Below are 20,738 nucleotides of genomic sequence, written 5' to 3' on the forward strand. Positions count from 1 at the left end.
AATAAAAAAAACGTGAGTACTAGTTATAAAATACTTAAGGGTATTGTAAGAGTTATAAAAAGCCTACCCTTAAATGATTTTCTTCCTTTTTATATGATCTGCATACCAAGCTCAGACCCGCTATGCATGCCAAACTAATCTGAATGTTTATCAGACCATTTGCACTCCCATTTAACTTTTCTTTTTTTTTTTTAATCTATTTTTTTAAGGGACTTTTATAGGTTACCTATATGTCAGCCCCATCGTTACACACAATATGAATCCAAAATAAACATAAATCTTAAACTACAACAATTTGAGAGAATCACCAACGAATCTATAAAGTTTCATTGCCGAAGTGGTCAACGGTTCGCTAATAATAGAATTAAAAATGCCAATGTTCATAAAATTTATATTCAGTTCGTAGGTTAGTGCTTCTCTCAAGCTGTGATTCCGAACACACCCATTTAACTTAAGTAGGCCTAAAGTCTGGTTCCAGGAAAATAAGATACCTATATTTACCTAACTGTGTGTGTGGGTGTGAAATTATGTTATAAAAATTAAATTTATGGTTCCTTACATTATTAAGACATATTTAAATAGATAGATAGAAGTTAATTCTAAATTTTTCTTTATTAGCTAACATAAATTAAAAATTATTTCCATGCAAAGTTTTCTAATATGATTCTCTGGGCTTTCTCCTTGTAATATGGAATTCTTCCCTTGTATGATATGGTTCATAAGGGTCATCAACATAGTATTTGGGTCTTTTCCAATATTTTGTGACCATTTTATCCAACAACACAGTTTGTGTGGAGTTGACAAATACATGTTGGCGTAAACGCCTTTTTTGTGGCTGGGACTTTTTCCATAACTTCTTATGTCTACCAATTTTGGTCCTTATCCAGACTCCCCAGTTTAATCTTAAGAATCTCTTCACTGCCGCCTTCACTGTCTTTCTCTTGCCTTTTTTCAAACTGAATTTAGTAACTGTCCTTGCAGGCACCATTAAATTGTTAGAGACATCTAAAACTTGCTTGTTATTTAACAGAGATAAATTGTAGTTATTTGAACATCCAGTGTAAACAATTGGATTAATTCTTGTATGAAGTGTGGAAAAACTTTTTGGTTGATTGTAAATGATCCTGGCAGCATAATGTTGAAAAAAAATAGGTCTTATATTCCGGATGGCTGAAAAAGAAGAAAAACATAACCTCAAACTGAGATAGCGTAATCGCACAAGTATTAAAATCAAACTTAAACGAATTTTTCTAAGATACACTTATTTGTTAATTAATACTACCAAACAGTGAATCAAGAGTACAAATTAGTATTTATTTACCAGTTATTGCACAGCGGAACATTTTAAAATCCTTTCATTTGTTTTTGTCCAAAATCCGAGTCACAGATCACAGATCTCCAAGTTTCCAAATTACTAGTGATGTATAAATCGCTATTTAATACTCTCTCATTGATACAACAGTGTCTTAAATCAATTAAAAAATATCATAAACCTACTGGAAGTATGTAAAATAATGAACTAATCTTTAAAAATAACGTCATATGAATAATTAATACTGTCGAAATCTTAAAGTTTAAATATTGTGCTAAACCAATCTCAAGTTCATAGAACATAGACTCAGTTTTCCAAGTAGTTAAGCACTAGTGACATTAGAATTTTGTCTATGGCCACTTCGGCCTCCCTGTTCTTGCTTTTGACAACCCGACTGAAAGAAATAGTTTTCAGTGCCGAAAATGTACAGATTTACGAACCATTTAACAAATCCTAATTTAGTTTTGGTAAATATTCCTTTTACTTTTCTAATTTCATCAATGAGTGTACCTTCTAAAACAGTTAATTAGTTAGTAATAGTCACAACATCACTTGTTTATATCATAAACGATTGTTTTTAGCTCAATAATGTTATGATGTTTTTAGCGTATTTATTAGGTAACAGATTAATATCTATTACTTTTGCTTAAAATTTACTATGTATCTTATCACAAATTATTATTGTTGTAGCTTACATAATCGGTTAACGTCATTCTTCTAAATAACCTAGAAATTTAGAATGTCGATGGTCACTTAATGCCGATCAGCTGTTTAATTTAATTAATAAATTATAAGGTTTTTTTAGTTCCTACATATTTATTAGCAAATATTTATGTTGGCTTAAAACTATGCCAGTAAAAGTTTAATCCACAATTTAAGCCAAGATCTTCTTCTGCTTGAGGCTCAAGTTCGCCTAGTCCTTGGTGTCACATCAACTAATTATGATCTATCGTGACGCAGCTGTCTATATCTCACAGCACACATTTGTTGCTGCCTAGAACAATAGCACTTTTTTGCTGGTTGAAATTCAGCATCTTGTTGTATTATACCGCTCCCCAAAAGAATGCTGCGTTTATGCATCAACACGGGCAGATAAAGTGCAGTGGCATCTATGCAGCCTCTTTGCAAAGTCTGCATAGATCTGTGTCTTTAGGATGAACATGTGCCTGTTACACAGCCCCATAAGCTCTACCACTTGGATTCATCGTTTTTTTCTGTTGAGTGTTAATGCCTCAGACTAAGCCCTTCTGTTGAATGGATGGCCCTTCTGTTCCTGGGAGTTGTCTCCAGCGAATGAGTGCATGGTAGTTGTATAGCAAATCTTAAATTTACTTAATAAAATTCCTATATTATTATTCCATAGGTTAGGAAACAAATAGGCGACGGATCATGTGCTGCATTGATTGTAATGAGGTCGCCACGTCGGCAATACGCGCAACAAGATCGGTGCCCTCCAAATGAAAAAAAACCAAAATCAAGGAAACTGTTTTGGGGGACAGTTGGTGCGACCGTGTTAACTGGTGCGGCTGTTGTATATGCTAAGTATGATAAATTTTATTTACATTGTAGGGCACTAGTATCAATAATCTCACTTCACTTCCTCATCATGCCCATTAATGGCCCACTTAGGGCCACATGCCTTAGGAGAGACAGTTCTAGAGCATAGACTTAACTTAAGTTAACTGAATTTCCCAAATTATTTTGCAGAATTTTAATAATCTAATAATGACAGGTATTCTCGTTTACTCAGTTAGTTAAAAACCTTTAAATTCGATTAATTATTTAAATAAGAGGACAACTACTTTCTGATGCAAGTTTGTAAGATTTTGAGATTATTCATAATGAAAAAAAAAATGATCCTTGATTGCAGATCAAGTCCTGATGCTCGAAACTGGCTCGAGTCCAATGCCCCCTGGGCAAATGACTTTGTGGCCCTAGTGTACCAGGAGAACACAACTTATTGGAAATTCTCTATCAACCAGCTAAGCAAAGCATCAAATTATGTTTCAAACTTCTTATTTGGAAAGGTTTGTGCTTAAACATTATCAGCTCTGTACAGGGATGTTTATAATATAGTTGTATCTGATCTTTAGTCTTTATTTATCATAGTATACCTCAAGAACTATATAAAAAGAAAGAATGTTAAATAAGCAAAAACTTTATAGACTTCTTAAGTTTAGAGTTTGTAGTAGCAAACTGCTTGTAAATTTTACACTATAATTTTTATTTTCTAGTATTTGTTCATTACAGGAAGGGGTGTCTCCACTCGACGTCAAAAAGAGGTCCAAGCAAGATATAGAAAAAGATGCTGCCAAGGACTTTGCTAGCAAAACATATGAACGTGAGTTACATTTCCATTGATCTTCGTAAGGCTTTTCTATAATAATCACAATTCATGAAGACAGGTTCAGGTTGGCTATTGTATCGGACAAATCGTAATGATACAAATCTGGACCTGACTTAAAATGTGGATGTATGTTCCCTGCCATAAATAACTTGATTACCTTCAAGGCAAAGAGGGTATAGACAAATCGCTTTAACTTATAGCATCAATAATTTCATCACGCATAAAGAATAAAATAAGTTTTGTAAAGTAGTCTTTTCACGTTTACTCTCTGTTACATGATATTAATATAGTCTTACATTTTCTCATGCAGCGTTGGATAATAACCCTTATCAGGATAAACCTAAGAAAAGAGGTATTGCTTACTAATTAAACCTTGTAATTAGGCTGCCAACTGAAGTTAATAATGCATAGAATTAATAGAAGCGGCAAGATTTGGTGAATTGCATGCCATTTTTAGAGTAATTATCTGCATTGATATAATATCACACAGAAATGTAAAGAAATTTTAAAAAATGCACACTATGTTCTATTCTTAGATGTTATTAAGGGTTAAAGGTTTTGTATTATTGTGGAACATGTACCTGCCAGAGTTATTCCCTTTATTTTGTATACATAATTTGAATTCACAGTCTTATGAATTCAAATTCAAAAATTCTTTATTCATGTAGGCCTATCACAGGCACTAATGATGCGTTTGCAGATATATATATAGATTCCCTATTAGAGTTTCTATCAAGTTAATAAAAATCCAGACAGCAATCAATTTTTAATTGTAATAGGTCGAGTACCTCGGAGATGCATACCAGTTCTTTTAATTCAATTCTCATTCGACTTTCGTGATGACTACTGTATCTAATCATTGCCCATTTTTGTCCTTTTTATGTGTGTTGCGATGGTAAATTACAATAAGTACCACTATTCATTAGCTATCGTCATAACTGAAATAGCAATATCATGTCATCTTTATCTAACAGTACCACCACCGCAACTCCAACCATTGTATGTTGAAGAGAAGAAGTTGGAAACTCCAGAAGTGGAAACACCAGGTTAGTCATTGTTCTTCGTTGAAATGTTTTATCATATTGCCCTTATCCAACAAGACCTAGATTAACCTAGACGAATTACAAAATCAGTATGCTCAAATATAGAACATTTGCTGTAAGTTATTATAGGTCCACCAATCCGCACTGGGTCAGCGTGGTGGACTATGGCCTTATCCCCTTCTCATTGTGGAAGGAGACCCATGAGGTAATGGGTTAATATTACGCCCTGCTTCATGGCAACTTTATTGCAACACAACAGAAAAAATACAAAGAAAACAGTAATAGTACTTAGTGCTTGGGTGCAAAGGCGGCCTTATCACTAAAAATTAATCTTTTAAAGGCAACCTGAGCGTACTAAGCCGATAAAAAAGTGGAAAGTGGGTGGTGCATAAAGTATGTTACAAAATAAAATAAACTTACATGAACATAAAATGTTCACATTCATACAATGTTTACATTCATCAATGTTTGTATTCATATTTTTTTTAATTATTAATGGACTCATAACTTGAAGTTAACGAGGGATGGTAGTTAGTCGTTTCTTGACTAAAATAATACACTACCTAATAATTCTTGGCCTGAACTGTTTATTGCAGCCAAAATTTTGTGATTCGCGGTCTAACATAGCATATGACCAACGACATTTTTGCTTACATAATATTTTTTTTTTTATATTGCGTATTAATATTTAATGTAAGTTTTTTTATTTTTCTATTTAGTTTAGTTTTTAACTATTCTATTTATGTAATAGTGGAGTGTGTATTGATGGGTCATAGATACCAAATAAATAAAATAACAAACAATATTACTTCTTTATAGACGCATTAATATTGTTGGAGTTCTGTTGTTTTCAAATTTTTTTATCTAATGGGTTATTAATTCTGTTTATTTTCCCATAGCTACATTAGTACAGACGGAGAAGTGTGACCCACAATCTCCGCCTGTCATAAGGATAACCAAAGACATGGTAGAGTTGGAACAGGATATGCACGTGAACACAAAAATAGCCATAGATAACTACAAGAAGGCCTTACAGCATTGCGCAGACTATAACAAAGCACTGTATAAGGTGAGTAATAAAATGTAAAAAAATAATGCTTTTGTTTTTTGTACTATAAATATAGTCTCGAAATAACTGTCTCTAATTTTATTTAGCTCAGGTGATTATTTGACTATATAAAATATACGACTTAAAATTTTTGTATTATCCAGTTTTGTATGCTGTTTATCCTGGTTTCGATTTTGAAGGTACACATACCGAAAGTAATGGAGGCTGCCCCGCTTGAAAATATATTACGGAAATTAATAGTGGCTATCCAGCATTTTTTTTACAAACTGGCCCAAGACTGTTGATTTTTGAACTCCCTACAAAAGACCTATGTCCAACAATGGACTTCAAACAGTAACGAACGGAGTGATGAGTGTGATGTGTGAATGATGTTGATGACCCCGCATTTGATGTTGAGGACCCCGGAAATCCTCATAAGGAGGAGAAACAGGGATTGAAAGATTGTATGATGAAATTCATTTTAAATTTTCCCCAACTTTTAAAATACTGAATTTTTGTTGGAATTTTTATCAATCAATCAATTTTTATTTTTGCTTGAATATGGTACATGCAACATGTTTACATAGGTGTTAATTATATTTTTAGATAAATTCGTCTTAGGCATTTCGCATCTGCTAAGTAAAGGTTTATCTAAAGAAATATGAAAGTACTATATTTCAAAATAAGAGGGTCGATAATATTTAACATGGATTTAAAGAAAATACCTGTATAACTTATCCCTCGATACAGATTTAATAAATTTGCTCATCAATACTTCTTTATATATATAAAAAGAAATGAGTTGCTTTGCGTGTGTCTCTCAACAACCGGAACGATATGAGCATATATTGTTTGTTTTGTATGCCCCAAATATAGGAATTTCTGGATATTAGCAATTTGGAAGCAGCAAGCATAAAAATCCGCCGGTAAAAATTTGTACCGACGACTCGTCGCGCCTCTGGCATTCCATTTAGGATGCTTCTTATACACTTTTTTTTTTTTTTTACCAATTTATAGTAGTTTTACCAATTCATTGCACAGTTGGTCACTGTAGTAAGGGGGGCAAATGTAAACATTTACAGATTTGTCATTTTTGTTACAGGTTGTGGAGTCCTCGCTGGGCGATTTGGATAAGAAACATTTCACAGCCTTGCAAGGAGCGAGGACTGAACGCGACAACATCCTTGCGAAGGCCAAGGATGCGTCTGCTAAGGCTAAATGTGCTATCGGTAAGGAAATGATTGAATACCACTAATAGCTGTAGTCTTTGTATAAGAGCGAGATCTTCTGGCACAGGTTTTAAACTTCACAGAAGTTCTCCGCCTTATCTGCTATTGTTTTATGTGAACAAATAAATTTTAATTTCATTTCATTTCATAAGAATTGCTCGCTCGCAATCGAGGAGTCAGTTTCCAGTATGGAAATACTTGAAACATCAGAGTAAAATGGATCTTATTTGTTTTTCTTTAAAGCTCAATTTTTCCTACAATTAGCTCGGGCTTTTGACAGAATTTTTGTAAAACCGAACTCAGTAGTACAGAACTCTAAAACGAGTGTCATTAGATCCAATTTTACTTTTTGATAGCGTGTTCATGAGCAAATCTTGTACACAGAGTTAAGAACGTAGGAACCATTCAGCCCTTATTGTGTCCAAAAACGGTGAAAATGTTCCGCGCACATCTCACTTTACACCCGCGGAATGATGCTGGATGTAGCTCACAAACTTATCCCATTTTCCTCATTTTATGGTAAACGTTCAGAATATTAGAGATAAAATAATTACTGTCAACTGCTAAACTAAATTAAGTGACTAACCGCCTGTTCGAGAAACATTACTCAAGCCTCTTCTCTTTTGGTTCTTCAATAAATCGTGTATACGGTTTCTGTATGTTCCTAACTCTGTGCCTTGTACTTCAAGATCAACCGCAGTAAGACGAAAGTTATGATTGTCGACCGCATGAACAACAACTTGCCAGAAGTTTCTAAAATAGCAAATTGCGAAGTCTTCCAATCATACGTCTATTTAGGAGCGTTGGTCTCGAACAATGGAGGTTGCATAGATGAAATTAAGCGACGCATGGCGTCAAGGTCCGCTATGGAAGTTGCAGAAAATATGGAGGAACCGTAACATAACCAAAGCCACGAAAATCCGGCTTGTTAGAGCGCTTGTGTTCCCCATATTCCTCTATGCTTCGGAGACGTGGACCCTGCGGGAGAGTGAGAAAAAGAAGATAGACGTTCTTGAGATGTGGTGCTAGAGAAGAATGCTAAGAATAACTTGGAATGCATTCCGGACCAATAAGGCCATTCTTGAAGAACTCGGCATCACGCAACGTCTATCCTCCATAGTACGGGCTCGTATTCTCACGTTCTTTGGTCACGTATCCAGAAGAGACAACGACTCCATTGAACGTCTGGTTGTCCAAGGAAGAATCGAGGGCACCAGATCACGCGGAAGATCACCCATGAGATGGGCTGACCAAATAAAGGCTGCAGTGGCTGTCCCCTTACATGAGTGTGCTAGAAAGGCAGCTGCCAGAGAGGAGTGGCGACTAATAGTTAAGCGTGCCACAACCCTTAAATGACGACCACGACCTCTCTGACAAGAGCGAGCCGACTGAGAAGAAGAATATCTTCGTAGCAGTGGCGTGCACTTGGTTTCTTACCATATGCATACAGCAGGAAAATTGCATAAAAAGACAAAAATCCTCCTGCTCTACTAGATATATATCCATTTTAGGGTATGCAGTGCTTTTGTGCATGTATGAAGTGCACGCCACTGCTTCGTAGATAGATAAGCGGATAGATAGAGGCTGTGATAGCCCAGTTGCTAGGACTTCGACTTCACTTTTGGGGGGAGGCAATTTAGAATCACAGCAGGCGCCTCTAAGTTTTCTAAAATATATGCATTTTAGCTGATATTTAAACGATTGAATATTAACAAGTGATATTTAAACGATTGAATATGATAAATTATTTATGACATTTAACCAATTCAATTAAGCAAGTGAAATTTATTAACCAATTAAATATCGCTTATTTCAACGGTGAAATAAAACATTGTGAAGAGCCTGAGAGTTCTCCATAATGTTCTCCAACGTGTGTGGAGTCCAGTGGGGTGGGCCTTAGCCCCTTCTTTTTGTGGGACCCGTGCCCTGTAGTGGGCCGGTTATAGGTTCATCTGATGATATCTTCGTTGTAGAAAAAACTAAATTCCTCAATTTTTGATGAATTACAAAATTTCAATATCGTTTCAGAAACTCTTGACCGCATGATAAAAGCGGGCGTGCAAGCACCCCCCGAGAGCATCGCTGCCACCAACAGGTATATCAAGCAGTTCAGAGCGGACCTCAGCAATGTGGAGCACGAGTACAAAGACTGTGTGGAGAAGTCCGTGCTCAGTGACAGGTATTGGAATAAGGTAATTGTGTACTTTTATATTCGTACGTTTATAGCACAATATCAGGCATCTGGCACTCGTCTATAAGCTACCTAATAGAAATAACAGTTTTACAGTTCTGTTGTGTGTATATATAGTTTGGACTGTATTAAAGTTTATGTATTGAAATTAAACTGATTGCTGGTTTACTAGGAATTATTTTGTTACAAAGTTTAGTAAATGCACTGAGACCGCCAATGCGTGAATGCTCTTGTGGGCCACGTAAGTCGAGCTCGCGGTCGCCTCCCGCGGACCGGTTTCGATTCAAGTGGGCATCGAACAGTTCTGTTCTGTTCTGTTCCGTGCCGTGCGTTGCGTTCCATTCTATTCTATTAAGGTTTTAAAGACAATATATCCTGAGGATGCTCCGGTACACAAACAAACAAACTTTTGCAATAATAATATTTCAAGTGAAGATTTGAAATGTCTACGAGCTAAAACAAACTTACTGCGTGGAAAAAATTTAAAAAAAAATCTTTAATCTCTAGGTGGACCAAGCCCGTAAAGCTTACAAGGAAGAGCTGCAAATGTTGTTCCCAGGAGTGGACCTCAGCACTCGCCAGTTGGAGATCAAGGGAGACACCGACCTTCTGCTTATGTACACTTTGAAACAGGTCAGATTCTCAAACACTGTCTTCATTATCAACCAACTGGTACGTAGGAACCGTTTATTTTAACAAATGTCAGTGTAAAAAATCGACTTACTGGTAACGGACGTAAATAAGTCAAATTCAATTCAAATTGAAAGGTTAAAGGTTAAATTAGTCAAATTCAATTCAAAAGGAAAAAAAATGAACACAACCAGAGAAAACTGAAAAAGTAGGATATAAAAGGCGGCCTTATCGCTTAGGAGCGATCTCTTCCAGGCAACCTTAGGATTAAGTAAACCCGATTGGTGGGGTGTTATTATACACATAAATTGAAATATTACATTTAAATACTTACTTACGAATGAAGCTGATTGGTTGCCTAATTGAGAGCAAAGGAACAAACACACTTACAGGGCAAAGGTCTCTTAGAATAAAAAAAGCAACATTAAAACAACTGTACATCAAATATCTAAATGTTGACATAAATGAAATCGGTAATTTTTTTGCCCTCTCAAAACAGAATTCATTTAATTCAAGTAGCATTCTACCAGAACTTTTGAAAAATAAAATCTATTCTAGTGACTACCACCATCACTGAATTATTTCCGATAATTTTAAGTTTAAAAAGTATTTTTTTTCCTACAAATACGATATAGTATGTATATTTTAAAATACAGTGCCTAATATAAATATACTATAATATTTCAGATCCAATATTTACAAAACGAAATCGCAGAGCTGCAAACAATAAGGGAATTGAAAATAAACAGAGCTATCGAATGTAAGTAATTCTATAGTTTAATTTTTTATATCCGTCCGTCAATTATAACTATAAAAATAATTGTATACTTTGTGTAAACTAGTTATTATATAATTAGTGTTTTTACCTACACTTGAGGAAGTATCAGTTTTATAAATTTAAAATGTATATAAAAAATTTCGGAACCGACAATATTTGAACCTGCGACTCTCTGGCAATCGCGGCCTGAGCGCTTTCACCAATTAAGCTACGGCTCTCCTACCGTCCATGCCGAAATTAGTATATGCCTTTAAAATCAGACTGATGTGAAACTGTGTAATTTTAATATGCATTTTAAATTTATAAAACTTCCTGTCTTTTTAAATGGTGTATATTATTTATTCATAAAAAAAAACGATATGTCTTCATTCCTTAAATACCTGCACGGCTAGCATGGTCAGGAGACAATTATCTCTCCGGGGAAAGGATATAAATTCATCTTCTCCCACAGCTTTATGAACTCTCATAGCACTGACACACTCACTGCGCCAATCGGCCGTCAAAATTTAAAAAACTATATTATTAATTTTTTTTTAATTCATTAATATACGATAACCGACTACTGTTAGTTAAAAAAAAAAAATCTTAATGTCTCTATATTCTAGTTCTCGAGAGCTTATTAACTGTATTAGTCACGACGTTATCGTTGCATGGCTAGCATGGGCAGGAGACAATTATATCCCCGGGGAAAGGATATAAATTCATCTTCTCCCACAGCTTTATCAACTCTCAGAGCACTGACGCACAAGTGGAAGTAATATCCAAATAATATATGTATTAATGAACGGGGGTAAACTGCTCCTATTCCACATTCCCGTTCTTTAGCAGGTGGACACGTTATTTATATCCTTTAGCATGGGATATAATCGGGGGATATAACTTTTGTCTTCTGCTAGCCCTTCTGGGAGAGAAAAAGAGAAAATATGTAAAAAGATAATAATAGATAGTAACATTATTTAAAGGTGTAAAATTTGATTTCAAGGTCACGACGAGAAAGCTATAATCGAAGCAAAAGTGGAAGATATGATCAAGAGGGAGAGGTTAGAAAAGGAAAGAGAATATCAAATCAAGGTAAAAAACGATTTAATTTCGTATGACTTGCCCATTGATTCAACTTTTTTACAATCGAAGGTTATATCCTTTTTTATGAAGACCTCCCTAGCGCATTGGTGGGAGGTCCCGGGTCGATGGCCCAGCGGGGATGGTTTGGAATTTCATAATTTCTAAATTTTCTGTTACATCGGTAAAGTTTTGCCGCCAAGCGATTCAGGTATAAAAAGTGTAAAATATTTAAAAATTAAAATTAAAATAAAATGTAAAATTAGTTTATTGCAGTAAGAAACTAAATGGTATCAATATACCGCTGAATTCTTCTTTTAAGAGTAGTATTACTAATTCTGTGTCAGAAGACTACGCTTTTCCATTACAATTAAAATATATACAAACAAAACAAGATATACAATGATTAACAAAAGGATAGACATGTTATACAGAAATGTTGTTGTTTATCAAAATTACAACCTATTTAATATACAAAATAAGTATGCGTGTGTGTATGTGTGTGTGTGTGTGTGTGTGTGTGTGTGTGTGTGTGTGTGTGTTTGTGTGTTTGTGTTTGTGTGTATGTTAGTGTGTGCTCATGGTTTGCGTAAGAGAGAATTTTTGAAAAATAATATATTTGTGGGTGTGGGTTTAACTTATCTATCATATCTCCAACAGGTTAGCCCGCTTTCCATCTTAGACTGTATCATCACTTATCATGGGGTGAGATTGCAGTCAAGGGCCAACTTGTAGTGGAATAAAAAAAATTTCGTAACTTGTACGTCACAGCAAGTTAAGGACGTGTAACAAAAGTACAAGAAAGACAGAAACATAAAGAAAAGAAAGTAGTACAAAATTCAGTATTATCGCTCAGCCAACTAAGCAATTTTTTTTTATTCTCATCATCAAATCAACCCATTACGGGCTCACTACAGAGCACGGGTCTCCTCCAACAATGAGAATGGGTTAAGGTCGTAGTCCACCACGCTGGCCCAGTGCGAATTGGTGGACTCCACACGCCTTTGAGAACATTATGGCGAACTCTCAGGCATGCAGGTTTCCTCACGATGTTTTCCTTCACCGTTGAAGCAAGTGATATTTTTATTGCTAAAAACGTAACACATAACTTACGCAATTTTTTAACTTGTACCTACCTATTTGTTTTAGAGTTTGGAGGTGCAAGCAGAGGCGAACAGAAAACTAAAAGAGCAGTTAAAGAAACAGTTTGAAATACAGCAAGAAGTTTTACAAGAAAGACTCGCTAGAAAGGAAAAAGAGGTGTTTCTTTTATTACTTTTAAATCCAACTAATATTATAAATGTTAAAGTGTTGATGTTTGTTACTCCATCACGGATTAAATTTGGCATGCAGGCTGTACCCTTTGACATGGAAAAGAACATAGGCTAACTTTTATCCCGATTTTGTGTGATGAACATGAATGTTTTTCAGTGTCTGGGTGTTTATATGTATATTATAAGTATTTATATATATTATTCATAAAAATATTTATCAGTTGTCTTAGTACCCAGAACACAAGCTACGCTTACTTTGGGACTAGATGGCGGTGTGTGTATTGTCGTAGTGTATTTATTTATTTATTATTATTTATTATATAAATAAAACAAAATGGTGTTAGTAAACATTTATAACTTGGGAACGGCTAGACCGATTTTCAATATTTTTGATTTGTTGGATTTATGTTATTCCGGAATAGGGTAATAAGTATAAAATAATAATATTCATCAAAATATATATATTATTCAAAATGAAAGCAATAGTCTAGAGCCTTAGTAACAAAACACAACAGCGCACGTCATGTTGTCCATTAACGTAGAAACGGTTGATGCTACATTAATCCGGAGTAAGATGAGCCGTACGTATTGTAGGTACTTTACAAACACATTGTAATGTACAAAATATTAAGGCGAAATTAAATTCGCGGGGCCAGCTAGATATATATATAGCAACATTTCACGGGTGCGCGGTGTGTTTCTATTGTTTCTGGCCACAATGCACTGCATACATAAATGGCTGAATAAGGATTCTGTATATTCTTAATTCTATGCAAAAAATAAAAGAAATTGTCATTTTCTGAAGAACAGGAGAACCGCCTAAACCGCCTAGCTGTATATAATATATATATATATATGTATATAATAAAATAGTAATATATGTATATATATATATAAATTAATGCATATATATATTTATATATATACTAGCGGGCCCCAGCGCCATCTGTCGGGCTGATTTGTGAATCTACACCATCCAGGGTGCCACCAAAACGCTTACCAGAAAAATTCATTCAAATCGGTCCAGCCGTTTAGGAGGAGTTCCGTGACTTGCACACGCACACAAGAAATATATATAAATAAGATAACTTTGATTTTTTCATTAGGTGCTCGGCAAGTTCAGCCGTTCAGTATCTGAACAAGTGGAAAAAGAGCGAGTCACCTTCAAGAAGGAACTAGCCGCGATGGCGGGAAAACTGCAAGCGATAGAACATACACTCAAACGTGAGTATACCTATATAACACTATAACTGCAGTATAAAGAAGAGATACTGTAGTCGCATCAAAAAAACGCATCAAAAGTGCCACCTATGGACCTACTTGAATAAAGATATTTTTGACTTTGACTTTGAGTCCTACCCCTTTGATCTCTTGGTAAATGCCGACTTGTAGAACAGCTAGGTATCTAAATGCATATAAATGAATTTATATTTGTGGTCTCAAGTCATAAAACTCGAGAATGGAAATATAAAAAATTAATAACTCGTATGAAGTAGTAGTTTTCATTATAAGTGATGATTTATTTTTTATTTCTGCAATTTCTGTTTAGCTTTTTTTTTTAATATAAGTTTGGTAATTTTTATAATTTTTATTAGTGTTTTACCCACACTTGGAGGAATTATCAATTTTATAAATTTAAAATGCATATAAAAATTTTTGGAACCGACAGGATTTGAACCTGCGACTCTCTGGCAATCGCGGCCTGAGCGCTTTCTCCAACTAAGCTACGGCTCTCCTACATATTTTTATATATGCATTTTAAAATTAAGATTTGGCAATTCGTGGACAATGATATGGGTCTCGTGCTATTGCTATATTATTTTTTGCTGTCTTTTTTGTTATTTCTATGCATGCCTGTCTGTTGTCTAATTTAGATCTTGAAATATACGAAGAAGTCAATGGAATGTATAAAACGGCGCACATAGGCAACAAACAAATACTTTATCCCAGGGCTCCTGGGCGCCGTAGAGAGTACAAAGGTGCACCGCGAAGCGGTTCTCCTGTTTTTCAGAAAATCTCGATTTTTTTATTTTTTGCATAGATTTAAGAATATACAGAATCCTTATTCAGCCATTTATGTATGCAGTGTATTGTGGCCAGAAACAATAGAAACACACCGCGCACCCGTGAAATGTTGCTAGCTCACAAACTTTTTCTCATTTTTCCAATTTTATAGTAAACGTTTAGAACATTAGAGGTAAAATAATTACTTTCAAATGCTAAATGGTATTAATTGACTAAACAGTTTTTAGCGAACCAACTCTAAAGTGGAGTGGTTTTTGATGCTCCAATAATAGTCGTGTACACGGTTTCTGTATGTACTTAATTCTGTGGTTTCTTTTTTGCATACTCTTTGTAAAGTGATATCACGAGCTTGTGCTCCAGCCGCTCTACATAAAACCACCCCAACGGTGGTTTTGTCTTTCTTAATTCTTTGTTAAAATTTATTAAAAAATTTGGATATTTTTTTTTGCGCCTATCTGCATAACTACTTGGTACCTATCTATTTCAACCAGTTAGATTTAAATTCCTAATTTGTAAGTGCGCTGTTGGCTTTAAAAGGTTGGGAACCCCTGCCCTATCCCACTTCTGATATTAACTTTAGCCTGTGTGCACAGAAAGGGCGAAAGCGGAGGCGGAAGCACGTCGCTCCCAATCCCTATGGGCAGCCGCCGAAGCCCTACACGCCGCTACAAGAAGGAACTGTACAGAGACCAAACTGGACAACGAGATTAAGGCTCTGGAAACAGCTGGTACGTACTTCAGCATCATCGTTATCATCAACTGAGTGCTAAAAGCGAGATCTTCTATCTACTTTTCTTTTTTTTTATTCGTTAACACGTAAGCCCTCTACTGCAATCACACCTGGTAGCGGGCTAACCTGTTAGGGAGTGTGGCAGTTATATTAGACCCATACTTATTGGTTTCTACGCCACATCGTACCGGAAGAACGCTAAGACGCATAGCGACGCTAAGACGCATAGCGGCACGTCTTTGTCGTTAGGGTGTTAACAAGCCACGGCCAAAGCCTCCAACCAGGTCATACGGGACCAAAAAACGGAAATTATAATAACTTTTATATTTTTTTACAACTAAAATATCGTTTTCATTAAACGATAGTTTAGTCAGTCTCATCACTCAAAATAAGATTTTTGATGAGACGATATAAGTCTCATCCAAAATCTTATTTTTTTTTCCAAAAAAACACATAAAAATAATCCAAAGAATAAAAGTTGTATACAAAAAGTCTATATAAAAAATCGACCTAGAAACGGCTATAATTTAGTGATATCAGCATATCGTCTAAATAAAGTACATACTTATTTTGTGGGGATGGGTATAGGCCTTTATAACATGATACCGAAGGTAATATTAGATCTACTTTAAAAAAAAAAAAAAAAGGTAGATCTAATATTACTAGGTAGAAGGTAATATTAGATCTACCTTTACCTAAGTGTAAACATGTATTAGAACACATTCAATTAATCGTGGTTACTAAACGATTGATGAATTCCTTAACGACATGGCTGCTTGGAAGCAGGCCGCTACGCTCTAATCTCTCACAAGACAGAAAAATTAAAAAAAGATTGTGAAACTGTAAAATGATGTTCAAAAAGAGCAATCTGCTAACTTTCTTGCCTGCTCTTCTCAGTGGAATCTGTCTTCCGAACCGATGGTAGAGTCACTACAAACAGACTGACTTGTCTTTTCAAAAGTGCTTATAAAGTACATTAAAAATTCATGTATTTTAAGTACGTCTTTAAATATATGAATTTTTAATGTGTATTTGAATTTGGATGTTGAAAAAGAGCAATCTGCTGAGTTTCTCGCCGGCTTGTCTTTGTAGAATTGTACGGTTGTAGTGCCACTACAGACAGACCTACTTAACGTTACAAAATTGCTTATAAACCAGGCCTACTCGAAATGAATGAATATTGTTTTCAGGAAAAGACGACAAGTTAGTGCAAACCGTGCTAAAAGGTATCACTTCTGAGGTACGCGAGAAAGGCATAGTAACGGAGAAGACGCTAAGGGATAAATTTGATACGGTAATTCAAATATGTTTTATATATGTAGACCTAATTGATCATTTTTGAAGTGTTCATACATTTAACATGTTATTCTTATGTTAGTGAGGGTGATAACTGCATTCGTTAACTTAAAACTAAAGCTAAACTAAGCTGGTCTGAACGGTGATGAACATGAATGTTTTTCATTGTCTGGGTGCTTATCTGTATATAATAAGTATTTATGTATATTATTCTAAAAAATATTCATCAGTCATCTGAGTACCCATAACACAAGCTACGCTTATGGCGATGTGTGTATTGACCTAGTATATTTATTTATAGGTAAGGTGCCGTTAGGGTGGTAAACAGTGGCGTGCACAGGGTTTTTGCCCAAAGTAGGCATATGCCCATATCTAATATCTTCTATAAAGTGTTAGGGTAGGCATTGCTTTTGCGCATATATAAAATGCTGGTGGTAACTAGCCACAGCCGAAGTCTCCTACCAAACAAAGGCCACAACACGCAGAAAATCTTCTGAAATAATCGGAAATATCTTTACGATGTGGGTGAATAATATTGTTTCAGCTGGAGAAATCAGCAGCAAAAGTGGCTTTGATCGGACGCGATGGTGCTACACTTCCCGTATACTTCCTATCGTGGCTTCAATCCAAACTGCTCTTCCAAAAGGTCTGTATAATTTAGGTACTTATACTTAGCGCGCTGAAATAGTTTGCACGTTTTGTTAAGGCAGCGTCGGCTACTTCAAAGACTCGGCAAGTGCTGTGCACAATAGTTTTCTTTTACCACAGGTGACTGCAATCTCACCTTTGGTAAATGTTGGTGCAGTAAATTGGACATTGAGCCCACACCTACGCGATTTGTACGCGATATCGTACCGGAACGCTGGATCGCTTAGCGACACGTCTTTGTCGGTAGGTTGGTGACTAGCCACGTCCGAAGCCCACAAGACTAGACCAGAGAATATTCGGAAATAATTAGACTCCAATATCTCCCCTGCCAAGAATCAAACCCGGGACCTCCTATTCAAAACCTCAGCGCACATCGCTGCGCTATCAACTACTTTTAAAAAAAAAAAATATTTTTGAGTGGCGTGCACTTCATACATGCACAAAAACACTGAATTTTTTTGTGATGAATATGAATGTTTTTCAGTGTCTGTGCGTTTATTTTTATATTATAAGCATTTATGTATATTATGCATAGAAATATTCACCAGTCATCTTAGTACCCATAACACAAGCTACGCTTACTTTGGGATTAGATGACAATTTGTGTATTTTCATAGTATATTTATATACTATTTATATTTATAAAATGTGTTACAGTTCGCGGAAATCCCCAAGGATGAGCTTGACAACCTGCCGATAGACTTCTCCAAGTTGGACACTTTTGATATTATTCAACGAGCTAGGTAAGGAACTCACTAAACCGTTTGATTGGATCTTACTTATAAAATAAGAAAAAATAATAGTTAGCTTAATCTAATTATTTCTTATCAAACGAAATCTGATATAAGTCAAATCCTAAACTGGATTTCCCGAAATATCGAAATACAAACAAATAATGCACCATCATTTGCTGTTAAAACTATGGCATAGAATATATAAGCACAGATATTGCTCCTTTCATCTTGACAAATTCCGGCATGAATGTCTACAAAAGTGGAGTAATACGTGCATTCTAAATCACACCTTATCGCTTTATGCACTAGTTCGCTATTCCTCAGTTATTAAAATACCTAATTGACATTGTAGGCATAGGCGAGTGACAAATATGCCTGGTTTTAATAATAGGGCTGGTCTTATAATATTAACAATCTATTCTTGTCAATCATCACCATCATAATACCAACCCATTACCGGCCCATTCCAGGGCACGAGTCTCCTCCCACAATGAGAAGGGGTTAGTCCACCACGCTGGCCCAGTTTGTATTGGTGGACTCCACGCACCTGTGAGAACATTATGGAGAACTCGCAGTTGTGCAGGCTTCCTCATGATGTTTCCCTTCACTGTTGAAGCAAGTTATATTTGAATTGCTTCAAAAGTTAAAAGCACATAACTTAGAAACGTTAGAGGTGTGTGCCGGGATTCGAACTCACTCCCCTTAGAGTTAAGTCGAAGTCCTACCCACTGGACTTTTATTTTATCAATAAGAGACTACAACTAGGCACTTATGTCCAGCAGAGGACGTCCTTTGGTGAAGATGATGATAATGTTGAAGTTTTAAAAATATTAAATCCACAAGAATAAAAAAATTACCTAACTCTTACATTTCAAGGGGACTAATCTATGACAAATCTTGTTAAAATTTAAGATTGGCTGGACCAAAATTTTTTTTTTTATTTAAGTACTCACTTCACAATCCCGATAACATTATTATATATAGTTTTAATATTAGTTATTTTACCATATAGTATTTGATTTTATTTTATATATGTACTGTTTTTGTAATTTTTGTAATTATTAATATGTATGTATATTCTTAGAGTTTTGCGCACCGCTATAAGGATTCATATGTGAGCCAATTTCTCATAATGGTTGCCTGGAAGAAATCACTATAAGTGATAAGGCCGCCTTTGTTACACAAATTTAATTGTACCTTTGTTGTTTTTGTCCCTTTTATTTTTTTTTTCTTGTGTGCAATAAAGTATTTTTGATTGATTGATTACAATCTATTCACTTTAAATTGTCTCCTATATGCTTTTTATATTATGATGGACAATCATACTGAAAGGACTGTAAAATAACACTTGTTAAAGTTACAAATTTCACTGAGATTTCACTTTACTCCGGTTTTTCTTACTTGTCTTATAATACCACTTTTTGTTTTAAAAATATATACAAGAGATTTTTGTTTTTATTATTTTCCTAACAATTTAAAAAATAAACTTTACTCTGAAAGTAACAAAAAAAATTGTTAACAGTTATTAGGCAGGTACAAAAAAACGGACTATAGTTTAAATTTCATTTTTTTTAACGTAAGTTTTATTTTCGTTGCTTATAGATACCACATGGACCACGGCAACTTATCAACAGCTTTACGTTACGTGAACCTCCTTCAAGGCGCACCCAGGGCTGTAGCAAAACCTTGGTCGGATGCAGCTCGGCGCCATCTTGAAATTAAACAGGCCGCCGAAGCCGTAATGGCGCACGCTTCCGTCTCCGGTCTATTGTACCTCTAGTCTGACAATTCCGGAAATTGGAATCGGGTATTTATTTAAGAAACTTCAAAAGACGTGAGTGTAATAATTTATCGCTTATTTATTTTTGAACGGAAATGGCAGATGGAGTTTAAATTAAAAAAGAGTAAACGTTCACTGGAACATCCAAAATTGTTGTTTTAATTCACCGTAAAACCTAGACCGTATTTATAAACTGTGTATTTTAAAGGATAAATCAGCCTGGAAGTTGTCAGACGCCATCTTGGATTTTCCTAACGCTGGGCCTTATTAATACGTTTTCGGACTATTGTACTTATAGTTAAACAATTTCGGAAATCGGGTATTTATTAAGTTGATGTTGAGGTGGTTTTCTTTAAAGGAATGGAATCCGGATGATGGAATTCAATTAAAAAGGGTAAAAGTTTTCTGGAATTACTAAAATCGTTGTTCTAGTTCACGAAGTCATAATATAGAAGTCCGATTTAAGGGAAATATGTCAACGAATAATTCATGCACCATCTCGTACTTACGACATTTGAGAATCGGAGCTAGAGTGTTATTCCTATCTATATACCTCTGGCTATTCCGGAGATCGAAATGTAAAAAAGTTTTTATTTTCGAAATCTAAAAACTGC

The 20,738-nt window shown here is 35.2% G+C and overlaps 2 protein-coding genes across 3 annotated transcripts; one reads left to right on the forward strand and one right to left on the reverse strand.

Annotated features, from left to right (window-relative positions):
• Window positions 1–593: 593 nt before the first annotated feature.
• Window positions 594–1,425, reverse strand: LOC120634234 (39S ribosomal protein L35, mitochondrial). Its single transcript, XM_039904708.1, has 2 exons — window positions 1,322–1,425; window positions 594–1,170 (listed from the first exon to the last, which is right to left on the reverse strand). The coding sequence occupies exons 1-2, from the start codon at window positions 1,341–1,343 to the stop codon at window positions 656–658; spliced, it is 537 nt and encodes a 178-aa protein (XP_039760642.1). The 5' UTR covers window positions 1,344–1,425; the 3' UTR covers window positions 594–655.
• A 250-nt stretch (window positions 1,426–1,675) lies between these two features.
• On the forward strand, window positions 1,676–20,338 carry LOC120634140 (MICOS complex subunit Mic60-like). 2 transcript variants are annotated; one of them, XM_039904550.1, is made up of 18 exons: window positions 1,676–1,779; window positions 2,676–2,854; window positions 3,183–3,339; window positions 3,563–3,653; window positions 4,634–4,705; window positions 5,602–5,771; window positions 6,853–6,979; window positions 9,008–9,171; window positions 9,678–9,803; window positions 10,488–10,560; window positions 11,561–11,649; window positions 12,787–12,897; window positions 14,018–14,135; window positions 15,530–15,664; window positions 16,857–16,960; window positions 17,507–17,608; window positions 18,268–18,353; window positions 19,947–20,338. In XM_039904550.1, the coding sequence occupies exons 1-18, from the start codon at window positions 1,735–1,737 to the stop codon at window positions 20,122–20,124; spliced, it is 2,127 nt and encodes a 708-aa protein (XP_039760484.1). In that variant the 5' UTR covers window positions 1,676–1,734; the 3' UTR covers window positions 20,125–20,338. The 2 variants fall into 2 exon arrangements, with proteins under 2 accessions (XP_039760484.1, XP_039760485.1); XM_039904551.1 differs by lacking the exon at window positions 4,634–4,705.
• Window positions 20,339–20,738: the final 400 nt, after the last annotated feature.

The sequence above is a fragment of the Pararge aegeria genome, chromosome 23 (genome assembly GCF_905163445.1).
Source record: "Pararge aegeria chromosome 23, ilParAegt1.1, whole genome shotgun sequence".
NCBI classification, from domain to species: domain Eukaryota; kingdom Metazoa; phylum Arthropoda; class Insecta; order Lepidoptera; family Nymphalidae; genus Pararge; species Pararge aegeria.